We start from the raw sequence: 14581 nt of genomic DNA on the forward strand, positions 1-14581 counted from the left end.
ATGCCTTGTGCTGGTTATATGATGATTAATAAAATATTCACCTTCTTACATTACTTCTCTCCAGACAAAGTAGGAGATTCCATGTACAACATTTAACAGGCATATTTAACACTACTGTACAACCTGTACAATTAAAAAGCATATTTGACACTGTACAACCTATACATTTAACAGGCATATTTAACACTACTGTACAACCTATACAATTAACAAGCATATTTAACACTATTGTACAACCTGTACATTTAACAGGCATATTTAACACTACTGTACAACCTTTACGATTAACAAGCATATGTTACACTACTGTACAACCTATACATTTAACAGGCATATTTAACACTACTGTACAACCTATACAATTAACAAGCATATTTAACACTACTGTACAAACTATACATTAAACAGGCATATTTAACCCTACTGTACAACCTATACATTTAACAGGCGTATTTAACACTCTGCTGTAAAACTGCATTATACCTCACCACAGAACCGGTACACTTCAAAGCTGACCAGTGGCACAAACGTTCCATCAGTAAGTCCTTTTGGAGGTTACCACAGCAGCTGCTCACACAACAGCTAATGCTAATTCATCTGAAACAGTCAGGCTGTTGTTATTTGATTCACTTTCAAAAGGGGAAAATGACAGATTGCCTCATACGCTGCATGTTGCCCAGATAAATTATGCAATAATCAATTTAGGAATGTTTGTCTGTGAGATTACTTTCATGTAAAAAAGGTTAGCCTTGTGATGTTTTATTAATGCAGAGAGCTGAAGCTCATCTCTTCAAATGTCTAAGGCAGAGGCTGTAAAACAATGTCATGTATTGAGCTGTGAAGAACAGTGTAGTCATCTTTAAGGTTTTCCCCCTCCTATTCCACATGCAATGTTCATATTTCAAGTCAATAATTTAAAAACGCAACACAAACACGATGGAAACGGGTATTCCCCTACTGGAATGCTGGCGGAGTAGTTGGCAGCCTGTTCTCCTGCCTCGGTGCTTATCAAAACAACCTAGCTCCCACGGGGAGGTGCCAATCTTTCTCTGTTCAATATTTCATCAGTGGATGTGCTGGATCTTTACAAAGGTTTATTAACATTGACTGTCAAGCTGAAAGAACATCTGCTAGGCGAGGGGGATGTCAGCATGCTACCTTTGATAAGTGGTACCGCACAAAACAACAAAAGAGCATATTTTGAATCCAACAAAGCCATTGCCATTGACACTCAGCAGCGAAGTAAACGTGGCAACACTTGCTGAATGTTGCCACATGGTTACGCGGCACAATATGCTAGTTGTCTCCAGGTGTGTGCAATTCCTATCAGAATGCCTGCTGAGCGCCATGTTAGCATTTTCCGCTAACTTACCCACCATAGGGGTCGACCTCCTACCTCCAGATATTGTATGCGCAAGCGAAATAATTGCCAAGCAAGGACGTCCACTTTAAAAGTGTCTAAATTGGTTAACAGCATCAAACTGAGTTGAAAGTTTAGTATCTGTGTCTTTTTTTCTCTCGTCAGAGTCTGCTGTCAGGTAGATACCAGAGTACAAAGCCATCTGGTTTAAGCAATTTTAGCATTCCTCACTATCTTCTGCCAGATGTTTCCACTGTAGCAGTCCTCCTCCTCAATTCAATCTGTGGTGTGCAGTCGTCTTAGGTATTACACAGAACCATCACTTAGCACAGTAGCGTTTATTCAGATTTTGAAGTGTGTCACAATTATATATGAATATGAATGTATTGCAACCGGACAGACAATAAAATACTTTTTTTTTTTATTCTCCAAGTACATTCCCTTCCACTGCTGTTCATTGTTCTGAGCACACTCACTCTGGAAGGACAAACTGGATATCCAATGTCATATTCCATGGAGAAGGAACCGAGGGGATAGACTGTGTTCTGGCAGAATGAGGAGAGTTAGCTTGAGGATAGGAGTAGGTGGGGATGAGGATGTTATGAAGATCTTAAACCAACATTCCCTTCTTAAAGATATCAGCACACATAGCATGCTGATGGAGAAAACATTTTACCTATTTTTCTTGCTTTTTTTCATCTCTACTTCTTTCTTCCATTTTTTTTCTTTGTTCTGAAAGACGGCTGAAGTGCCACTGCAACTTTTTCAGAAGCTGCAGCTTGTCAGGCAGATAGGCGGTATGCCATGGGCAAGGTCCACATCAGGTCCTCAGCTGGATGGGATTTTAGCAATACTCACTGCCCCCCTTGCCCCCACCCCCCCACATTTCCCTCCACCCTCCCAACCTCCAGTTCAAAGCATACTAGGCTGGAGCTCCGACTTACTAAGCATGCAAAACTCTCCCCTCTGCAACTGAAGGAGGGGATAAATGGGCGACAGGCTTTAAGTGCATAACTAAGCTTTCCATGTTAAATCAGAGAAGATTACAGGCTGGAGCCAATGGCTCTGACAAGGCTGCCAAAGAAACAGCTGTCTGCATAGGCTAGTCTGTTTCATTAACCACCACCTATCCCAAAAGAAAGCATGCAGAAAAACAACCCACTTCATCAAAAACACTTCAAGGCCCAGCATTTTCTTGAAGACATCTGATTCACAAATGAATGGAAGAGGAATCCATTTGAAAAAGGGTCCATCTTCTCTTTTCTTCTTTCGCTGGCACTGTGATTCATCCTTGCTGATGTGCCAGGGGTTGTCTGTGTTTCCATTTCTGCGTGGTGATGACACTTGAGCTATTAGGCTAGATTGCCAAAAGTCCACAGGACACAGACAGTCAACAAACACTCCCGGGGGGGGGGGCGTCCCCTGTCCTTCCACCTGCGGCCATTACGGCCCGAGCAGGTGCAGCTTTGTTCATTAGGTGCCACAGCCCACCTCTGAAGTCTTTAGGAGACAGTCGGGGGGCTCATTGCAGAGAAGACGAGCCTGGCCAACCGGGCAGGGGGACAAGGTGAGTGATGCAATTTCAGGAGGGTTGAATAATGGTGGTGCCTTAGCGAAGCCTGACACTCATGTGGCTCCAGACGCAATCTCACAGCTTCCTCCTGCCGCCCCTGATCTGTTTTTCAGGCCCTACACCTGCCTAACACCCCCCCTCCCACCATGCCACTGCGGTCACAATGGCAGGGAAAGTCCGGCGGTTTACACCGCGGAAGTAAATGTTGGTCAGATGTGATTTAATCTCACCAATGTGTGTGTGTTCATGTGTGTGTGTGTGTGTGTGTGTGTGTGTGTGTGTGTGTGTGTGTGGATGTATACCATCTGATGGGTAATTGAAGATCCTGAGTCACTGAGTTAACCTTGTCCAAAGGCTGTGTGGTAAATGCTGTCTTTGTATCACATTAAAAATGGCCTGTGTTTAGTACATGAAGTACATTAGTATATGAAGCGTGCCATATTGGTTTCAGATTTCTGTGTCTGCGGAGGAGTGTTCTTCATTGTTCTGCGATCATTCACTCGTAGAGCAATGAAGAGATGAGAAGAAAGGGCGGGGGAGTTAATTACCTATGGCCAAGCTGCTCTCAGAACAATAAGGAGAACATGGTAAACATACTGTATAGCAACGGCACAGGGCCTTGAGCCAGAAAAAGGGATGTGGGCAGCTTCAACAGCTCGCATGCACACACACAGGGACACAAAGACACACTCTAGAACACACACACACTGGCAGCGAGAATGATGGCTAACTCTTTATCTTCCCTGAGCCTCTGTAACAACATATGTTTGCAAGTAATTAAAAGAAGCTCCCAAGCGGCTACCATGTCATATTGAAATACAATATGCCGAACAAATTACCTTTCCAGGGCAGTTTATGCAAAGCCGTGCACAGGAGACCACTCTGCAGGGCCTGTTGCCATGCTTAGGAGGAGGAGGTGGCAATCTCCCGTAATATTGATGTATTGACTTCTAATTAGTTTGTTGGGAGTTTCTGCTTTTGAAAGCTGGGGAATAATTGGTGAGGGCTTGCGGGGCCAGTGTTAAGGAGGAGCATTAAAGATGCAGATCCAAATGAGGGAGACAGTCACTAGCGGTGTGTGCTAGCAGGAGGGGGACTAGCACATTAAATATGCGGATCCAAAAGAGGGAGACAGTCACTAGCGGTGCGGGCTAGCAGGAGGGGGACTAGCACATTAAATATGCGGATCCAAAAGAGGGAGACAGTCACTAGCGGTGCGGGCTGGCAGGAGGGGGACTAGCACATGAAATATGTAGGGCTAATGATTGAAATATTCATACTGGGCTGTGGGGTTGCGGCGGCCCGGAACTTAAACAGTGGCACACTCAGGCGGCATCGTTGCTGTCAGCACTTACTCGCAGGCAGCGCGACGGGGGGGCCAATATAGTCTTGTGTACACACACACACACACACACACACATATTCACATGCACACACACACACACACACAGACACACACACACACACACAGACCGACATAAAGACACACACACACACACACATATTCACACGCACCCACACACAGACACACACACACATTTGTAGGAACATGTATATATAAACACACAGACACACACACTTTCTCTCTCACACCCTTTCTGCTATATACACATAAAGACACAGACCCACCCACACGAGATTACACCTCTAGATTTTGTCCTAGAGTTATTTTTCACATTTCTTCAAAAACATTTGTTACCTTCTTTTTTTAAATACCTTTTTTTCATTCCTTTGATAATTTTTCTCTTAATGTTAACCCCTTGCAAATACAGCAAATACAGAGGGAAGGACCAGAAAACCTGCCACAACTCTCTTGACCCAATTAGAGGAATATGGGAGACCACAGCTGGTGTTCAGTGGTGTGACAACCTCTGCCATGAGTAGGCTCCCGTACATACAGGGCTGATTTTATTTATGGCTAGGATGGCACACATACATGTATCATAGCGTATTTAAAAGGATATTCCAAAAATACACCTAAAATAATATATTCAGTTTGGAGTTTGGAGATGTTGAAAATGGTTTCCAGAGTAAGAGAAGGCAAACAAATCAACTCCCACAGGCTTCCATCGGGCATATATCCAAGACTGCATAAATCTAACGTGAACTTACAGTACCTATGAAAGAATACCTGCTACTGGGCATATCAAGGTTTGTTTCAAAAATGGTCTCACATTACCACATGTATAAAAAGAGCGTTGTGATAACATCCTCAGGTGAATTGTGTGAATTATTAATATTGACTTTACTACACGTGCCATAAAAGTTAACTTCAAATACCTGTTTACTCATTAGCTTGAAAGCTAACCTTGCAGCCATCACAGTAAGCTGCGTCGTGAAATTCCCAAGAATTTATCTGCCTAGCAACATGCCGAGGTTCATGCGCTCAGCTACAGGGGACAGGGATATACAGTCACACAAAAGTAGCTATAACATCAGGTTTAAAGAGAAGCTATACAAATTCAAGGAAAGTTAAAAGGTTGCAAGTGCTCGGGTCTTTATCAGGTCTCATCACGAAATGGAGGCAATATACCAAATACTGACAAGTATTACATTGCTGCATAAGAGGAATCTAGAGTTCATAAGAGCATTTTGTGGTCTTGGATTAATGCCATTTTGAAACCATATGAGGTTTTTTTTGCACATTCCCTTTTCTCCGTAACCTAACACTAGCAAAATTCCACAAAACAGGCAATAATTGAAGTGTAGTTTGAATAGTCAAATGTCCCTTCTATGACTTCTCTTCAGGTGAGGATATATGTTTTTAATTATCAAGACTCAATAACATCCAAGACTCATATGTTCCCTGATCGTCATTCTGTATCTGTTCCATATATTGCTATGCAGTCTACCCTTCTTTAATTCTTTTCATCTTTTTCATCTTTGTCCTTCCTTCCTGCCTCTTACTAGAACAAAACTAAGACTGTGCCAGAGAGAGAGAGAGCATCGGATTTCCACAAGATGAATTAAGGGGACAGGAGTTTACACCAACTCGAACAGCACCGCTCCCGAGGACCATGTGCAAATTGAAAGGTGTTCAAGGAACGATGGCAATTAGGTGAGAATGAGGCTAAGGTATTACGGCTGCAATTTGTCTGGATATGGAGCAGAGGAGAAGTCCTCCATCATAAAATGAAACGTCCCACCTCATGCAACTGCATGGCAAATGAGCGCACTCTACGGCTTTGGAGACTTCAGACTCCTCGGGGGCAGTAGGGAGGTCTGCTAGGTCATGGTGCTGCCATAAGTGATTAAAAACTTGCTAGTCTGTAAGTCAAGGGGGACTGCTGGGAGGGTTTAAAGGAACAGTCCATGATTCTGGTGAAAGGCTGTCGATAATACAGCTCAAAAACCAATAACATTTCACCCCTCCTTTCCGTGCTTCTGAAACATGTTGATTGGCTGGAATTGTTTATGGCTCGGTCTGAGCCACTATGTTTGTTTCCCTTTTCCAGAGCGAGGACAGTGCACAAATGCTGCAGAGTCTTTTGACAACTAGAAGACCATGAGGAGCATATCTATGAATCTGACAGACAGGGTGTTGGAGGGGGTCACTGTGCCGCAACCAGTAGCCCTGACCACATTTGGGCTTGATGCTCATGGAGGACACAGGTTCGATTCCGGACTGATGTAATTTCTCTGCTTCACTCCCCACCTCTTCTCCCTCTCATTTCCTGTCCCACTTTTCACTAAATACTATCGATTAGAGCCCAAAAATAAATCTTAAAAAAAAAAAGAAAGGGTGTTGGAATAGAATCACGGACATCACCTTTAATGGGAGTAAGTGTCCTTACCTTTCCTGGACTTGGGCTCCAGAAATGCCTCAGACTGAAGACACAGATGGTGAGAACAAGGAACACCAGGGACAGGATGACGGCGGCTTTCTGGTAGCAGCTGTGTCTAGCCTTCTTCTCTTTCCCCACCTCCACCTTGGAAAATAAACAAACAAACAAACAAACAAACAGGTAAACAAAACAAATAGCCTGAGGATACCAAAAAACCTTCCTCTGTAGCCTTTTACATCTGCATTCAAATCATCTCCTCCTGCATAATCTCTAGCACCTTCAAAGCATATTTACAAGATAACGAAGTTATGTGCACATGGTGGCTACAGCCTCGTTATAACCTTGCAGTAAAAGGTCTATATTAATATGTATCCCCGGTGAGCGAGAGATCACAGATGTATTACTCAGAAAGTTAATAAAAAATGTATCAGACACTCTACTGTGTGCTTGGTCTTATTGCCTTGTTCTCATGACAGACTTTAGAACATGGTCTGGTGTAATTTCCTACATGATCAATACAATTAATGTGTAGGGGGAATCATGATCAGCCGGAAATATGCTTTTTCCCCCCCTGCTGTTCTGACATTGATGTATTACAGTTTGTGTAAAACCCTACAAGGATTTCCTCTGTGGTTATCTAACAGCATTAGCCAGTGATGATGTTGTTCATTTATTTGCTTTTAAATGATTCTGCATTTTTTGCCATGCTTTTTAGTGGACAAATCCTTGTGTCTGTAAATGTAAGCTTCAGTTTCGCTTATAGAGGTATCCATTAAATTGAAACATAGAGACATCAAGATAAAACTCATTAATACAGCTAACATGTTTCTTTTTACACTTGTGTTTGAGTCACTCGCCACTAACTGCGTCATCAATAAAAACATTTTTTAAGGTCTCCCATTGAAGAATAAAATGGCCCAGTATCTGATAAAATCATATCACTTCAAACTAGGCAATAGTCTCTATAGAACTAGTGAATGGACTATGAACAATGAGAAAAACATGAAAAGAGTTTGGATTGTGTTCAAGTAAAAAAGTAAAAGAGTTGAGTTGAAACAAAACAGTTGAATACTGAGTGATAAAAAAATAAAAATCAGTGCCTGTCACATATATGTCTGGTAATCACAAACAGTCTGTCATCTACGCTTGAATATATCCTGCTGAAATAATGTTTCTTATACCGTGTATCCATGTACTGCACATTGAGGTTACTATATCACTGCTTCCACTAGAAGCTAGCTCATTACAGCACATTCTCTATTTGTCCTTTAGTAGGGTAAACGTACCTATTAAAGGCACCCAGTGCAACTTTATGTAAACATTCAATAAAAAATAAACATTCAATTTCTAGTCTTTTTTACACGTAGTAAGTTTCAATAACTCCATACCATTACATATCGACATTCAAGGAGCAAAGATAAGACGTCGTGGTGCGGTGAGAACTGATAGGAAATCGTAAACAACAACAATCGCCGGTGGGGAGAAGCCATTTTTTCCATTGACTGGAAGCCATTTTTTCCATTGACTGGAAGCCTGCTTTATTTATTGTAGGTTACAAAAAATAAAGAAAATGGCGGCGATTGTTGTTGTTATCGATTTTCTATCAGTTCTCACCACACAACGACGTCTCATCTTTGCTGCTTGAATGTCGGTATGTAATGGTATGGAGTTATTGAAACTTACTACGTGTAAAAAAGACTAGAAATTGAATGTTTATTTTTAAGCCTCGAAAGTTGCCTTTAAGCCCACGTACCATATAAGCCCACTTGTGACTTCTGAGTCAAATAATAAAAAAACTACAACACCATTTTTGCTGGTTCATGGTTCTTCCAATGAAGCTGCTTGTTACATAAACTATACTTTTTATTGTAAGCCAATCAGATTTGTCGATCTTGAGTTATCGAGGCACATGTGCGACATGTGCCTGCTGCTCCCAGGAGAAGACACAAAAAAACTTGATGTATTTTGATGCTCTGAAAAAAGAACAATTCTGAAGTATTTTTGCACCTTCTTTTGGTAAGTACTCATTTGTTATCAAAAATTAAGAGATTAGTGCTTTAAATAAAACATATGTTAGAATTTTACTAGAATTAGACATATATTTTTTAAGTGAAAATATGCATATTGGCATACTAGCAAACCGCTCACATGCTGCATCAATACAGTTGCTGCATAGCATTGTTCATTGCAATGGCATAAAGCATGATACGCATGTAAAGTTTACTTTTTTATATGCAGAATATATTATTATACTATTAAATTGATAATATATGTGTGTATTTATCTTTATTTATTTTTTATTAAACACTTTTACCAAGTGGGCTTAAAGGGAACACTAGCAAAAAAATCACACCATTTACAGCGGATGTAAATTAGTATAGCTAATTACTTAAATGCATGGGCCCAGTTTCCCGAACGCTAAAAAGGACTTGAAATCGGTCGTAAGAGGGATATTGCAGAGCGGTTTCCCGACGCCGCACTTACGGCAATGATGAGTCTATGATGTCGCCAAAATCCACGTAGGCCGTTAAGATACGTCGTTATCGGGAAACTTGGCCATGATCAATTGATTATTTTCATGTTATGTTAGTGCAGCATATATAGATTCATGGCATGTAGTTGTTTCTTTAATGTCATGTGTGTAGAATAAAATATTCTGACTTTTAACCAGATATTCACTGATGTTCCCTTTAAGCCCACCTGCTCCCATTAAGCCCACTTGGCTGTGTTTCAATGGAGATGTTCTCCCATTAAGCCCACTTGGCTGTGTTTCAATGGAGATTTTCTCCCTTTTGACTTTTTAACCATTTTCTTGCCTAACTTTGACCTCACCTAATTACTGAAATTGACTCATTTATTAACCTTAGAATATTACTATTGAACCAGGAAACTGTCTGTCTTTCAGTCATTAGGTCTTCAGATATCTAGATAAAAACAACTGCACTTTCAACCAGCTGTCTGGACCAGAAATTTTGGCCAGTTGTAAATGCCAACAGTACAATGTAGGATAGAGATACAGACAAAATGGCAACACATATTGAAAGATGAAGTATTGAAGATACATTTCCATTCTAATTTTGATTTTGTTCATGAATAGTTTTTTGGCTACATTCCCAAGAAGACATGTTGTAAGTTGAGCTTTTTCTGTGTTGAAAAGGCTGATCACGCATAATCACGCCTATTTCAAATGCCATTTGCAGGCCAAAGGAAAGGAGTAGAGACAAAATGAAAATAGCTATTGAGAGCTAAGAGGCTACATATTTCAATAGAACATGTTTGGATTGTTAATACTTTTTAATATATATTTGTATTTATCAACAAATCATGAAGTGGGCTTATTTGGAACACCCATGGGCTTAAAGGGTACATAAAGTACCCATTAAGCCCATGCCAGACTTTTGACATATTTTGACAAATTAAACAATATAAACATTGAAAATTGGTATAAATTAATTATTGAAAGTTCAAATGAGACATTAGACTATCATTTTAACTAAAATGTTCAAACTTAAATTTAGGCGGTATATATTATTAATGTCTGAAAAGCAGATTTGGTGGGTTTAATAGGTACGTTTACCCTACTTAGACTAGAAGGTACATGCTAATTTCAATTCAAATCAATTGTTGTCAAGACAGGAACCGATGAACCCAAATTCATGGTGCAAAAGTTTTGCCAGTAAATATAGGGAGAACTCAATAGCACTTCACGACTGAAGTGTCTGATTAAATACTTTTCCTACTTGCTTTTTGGATAAGGCCCATTCTGCCAGAACAGTAGGGTACTTCTCTTGTTAGAAAGCGAAGAATGAATTAATAGGCAAGTGCTGGGGACATTTGAATTCTGAAGAGATATTCCATCTCTCATTTATTTAACCAATCCCAAATGTGCCTGTTGGACCTGATTCCCCAAGCCGAAGACCACAAATTAATGAAGAAGGGCTTTGTCCTAAGCAGCCACTGGAAAGGAGAATAGAAAAGCTTTGCTATCCACGGCGGAGCGCCCTGCAGGTCTGCTAGGATAACAACACAGGAAACGCATGTAGCACACTTCAATTAGCCTGGCCTTCAATGAAGAACAGCTTAACTGCTGATAAAAGTGCTTCTCTTAGAATCACAAATCCTTTTGTTTGGATCTAAAACTGTACATACATACCTGTGTGAGAGAGAGTTCCCATAATCCCCCATTCAAATGCACAACCATTTTACATTTGGTATTTGCGATACCTTACAGCACTATGAATTTAAAGTGTATGAAATATGAATCAAACTCTATGATAAACTACAAGAACTTCAAATGACAAACTCTACTGCTATTTACCCAAACCTACAATTCTTTGTTTTCAATAGAGGCACACTGTTCCATAGCTTATTCTAAATCAGCTATTGAAAGTATAGTTTTAAAGTAAATTTGAGCCCTCTGACAGGTGGCTATGCATATATATATTTTTTTTTAAGGGGGCACAAATGCCATTAAAAAAACCTGATCGGGGAAAAAACAAGGTGTTACAAGAGCAATGCATGATGGGAAACAGAAGGCTTTATGGCCACCTGGCCAGAAATTCCTCCTGAGGAAGAATTTTTTTCTCTGCGTGGAAAAAGAAGAAAAAGCGTCTGAAGTCGCTACACTAATCCAGAGATTGCATAAGCAGTGGAAACTTGACTGGAGGACAAAGTTTGGTCTGCTTCAGAATTTAAATTGCACTGAAAATGCTCCGGTGGCCGCCAGCGAAACAGTATTAAACCGGTTTAGGGTTCAGAATCAGCAAGGCAAGTCCTGTACTACAAGCCTTGGGCTCTGAAGGAGAGCCGGGGGCAGGGGGCTGCTTTTTCCTATGAGAGAGAGAGATACAGAGAGAGAGAGAGAGAGAAAGAGAAAGAAGGTGTGTTTGTGTGAGAGAGGGCAAGACGGAGAGAAGGAGGGGGAAGGGGAGGTTTGTGTGTGTGTGTGTCTGTGTGTGTGTGTGCGCAAGACAGACAGAGAGAGTGAGTGAGGGAGGGAGAGGGAAAGTGTACTCATGTGAGAAAGAGAGAGGGGGGATGGAGAGAGGGAGAGGAGCAGAGGGAGAGGAGTATAGATTATAGTAGGGGCTAACAGAAGAGAGGAGTAAAGAGTAATGAGACGAAGGATGAAAATGGCCTTCAAAGATGTTGGCAGACGCCAACAATAAAACCAAACAGAAAAGGACAGATACACAGAGGTTGAGCCAGCAAGAGAGAGAGAAAGACAGAGAAAGGAAGGGGGGGAAACTGTGTGCGGCAGAAGGAGTGTGTGAAGTCAAAGGAGAAGAGAGAAGAAGAGCGCAGTAGGAGCTAGTGGACAAGAGGGAGAAATACAAAAAGGGAAAAAAACACAGGAGGATAGAAAGACTGAGAGATAGAGAGTCAGAGAGTCAAGAAGAATATATGTGAAGGCCCCTGATAGGTGGAAAAGAAAGTAAAGATTTCATACCACAGGTATTTTTTTCCCTTAAGGGCACCTGGTCAGACATAGAAGTGGGAGACTGCTACCACAAGCTAATAATGTAGCGGATTGGGGGGACATTTCAAAGAAATATGGAGGAAAAAAACTACTTTCTTGCACTTGGCACAATACCAGGTGTGAACTCTATCTTACCTTTTTATTTGCCACCAGCCCCCTTATTGCACTTAACACCCACACAGTGTTGAAGTTAAGTTTATTTTAGGATATCCACATATTTATTCAAATCCGTTTCTGCACTGAAAAACATTTGCATGACTTTTACTGGAACAGGTGTTTTCTAAATCTCAATAATTCAGCCGTCGTAGATCCTTGTGCATCTGTTTCAGCACTTGGCGAAGTCAAATGTCAACACATACTTTCCCTGCCGAAGAATTCCCTAAGATATGTATTTCAGGGCGCCACTATGGGGGAAGCCATGCATCATGGAAAATGCAAGGAGCAGCATAGCCGTGAGCAAGGGAAGGTTGACTGAAGAGTCACAGCAAGTGGAAAATAATAAAATCTTCGTAAGATCGCATTTTTTGTCTTTTCATTTTCCCTCTCTATTTCTTTCCGTATCTCTCACGGAGACATTAAGTCTGCGCGCATGCACACACACACACACACACACACACACACACACACACACACACACACACACACACACACACACACACACACACACACACAAACCATCTTATACAAACAAATAGGAACTCAATATATTGACATATGCATGATAACATCAGAAAAGTATGTGAAACCGAAAGAGAAAGTTCCATATTCAGTAGCACTGGCAAATATACACTGATCCACCAGAGAAAACAACTGCGGGGAATGTGGCACCAAAAACTTTTACAGGTATCAAGATTTCCACCCAGTCTCTAAAGTCACTACTGTCAGACATATGGCAGGATGAAAATAAAAAAACTAAAACAGTTTCAGAGTTTCTCTGACACTCACAGGCAAATAAACAAACAAACCCAAACCCAAACTTGCTGCCATGATACCAAACCTAAAAAATCCTCACTAGAAAAAAAAATTGTACCCCATTGAATTTATATCTATCTTGCTTTATGTGATGATTATGCCTCAAGGCCCTGTTGGGTGCATTTATTCACCAATCCAGATTGGTTAATAAACATTCCTGATAGGGCAATATATTTCAGATGAAATTAAATAATTTAACAATTTCTAAGTAATATTCAGTTATATTATTTAATTACAATCCCAAATATGCCACATTTCTGGGCAATACTTCAATATATAGATTACTAATAACCCAAGTTAGAAGCTATTTACAAAATAACTTTCAGAACTCACATCTTTCCAGAGGGTTTGCTGACTATATGACTGAGTGCTACTTTCCATATTGTCCTTTGCACTGAAGAGCTGAGCAGCCTACTGAGTGTCTGGCAAGCAAAGAGTCAAGCCTCATTCTACTGGCAATTTGTTTTTTGCTTTTTTTGGGAGTCTGCTAGAAAAGGGAGGGAGGTTTGAGCTGGGATGGAATTACTTCAACACTTGTGATTTCCATTATAAGCTAGGCAGATGGCTTCTGGTTGAAGACGCCCCTCCTCACATCTCAGAAGAGGGAAAGACTTGAACATCTGACTTGAGTTTCTGGACTGGAGGCTAATTCTCTTGACCACTTTTTGAAGAGCAGTGACTGAAACCTGAGTAATTATCGGCACCCGTTGTATGGCTGACATCTTTACAGGTGATACTTACTGTTGCTTTGCACAAACAGAATTTATAGTGAAGTGGGGAAACATCTGGGAGATTTGGCAGAAACCCGACCTTTTATTGCAGGGAGCCAGGGGAAATAAATATGCGACTCATTACTATAAGAGCTACTGTTTAACACTGTGCAGTGCCAGGTCATAAAGATGGCAAATCCCTGATCTGATCATTGATAAATTACATAATGTAAGTAATGTAATTCATGGAATGTAATAGTAACAGTTTGTTACGTTCAAATCATTTAATTGGATGAGAGATTTACACAGCTAAACTGCATCAGTTTCTGTATCGTGCTCCTAAGAAGAAGAAAAAGTACACTAAATTTCTAAACAATGTCATAAATTATTTCTGAAACAACAGCTTTGTCTATAAAACTACCAGATAAAAGCTATATTAATTTCAAGGTTATGTTGTTATGCAGAATCCCAGCACGGCTGTGGTCATCTTTGACACCTACTCTGTGGCACATTGCCCATGACTGAAGCTAAGCCATGCTGATCTTCAGTAGCATGCAGTGGTGCTTTTAGTGAGGAAGCATAATGCTTTTAATTTAAGTTATACTCAGGAAAATATGTTAAATTCCTCATACTATTGGTTAGTCAAACCTCTCACTGTCACATGCAAGTACTCAAATCCAACAACTTTGCATTATTATTATA

General features: G+C 40.6%; 1 protein-coding gene across 1 annotated transcript in view; it reads right to left on the reverse strand.

Annotated features, from left to right (window-relative positions):
- tnmd (tenomodulin) overlaps positions 1 to 13596 on the reverse strand; it is a 39857-nt gene extending 26261 nt beyond the window's left edge. The window contains exons 1-2 of the mRNA XM_080840900.1: positions 13503 to 13596; positions 6728 to 6862 (exon numbers count right to left, since the gene is read on the reverse strand). Of these exons, the coding sequence (XP_080697026.1) occupies positions 6728 to 6862; positions 13503 to 13550 (183 nt within the window). The 5' untranslated portion in view covers positions 13551 to 13596. The remainder of the gene's footprint in view (positions 1 to 6727; positions 6863 to 13502) is intronic.
- Positions 13597 to 14581: the final 985 nt, after the last annotated feature.

Source organism: Sprattus sprattus, assembly GCF_963457725.1.
Source record: "Sprattus sprattus genome assembly, chromosome: 6".
Lineage (NCBI taxonomy): Eukaryota > Metazoa > Chordata > Actinopteri > Clupeiformes > Clupeidae > Sprattus > Sprattus sprattus.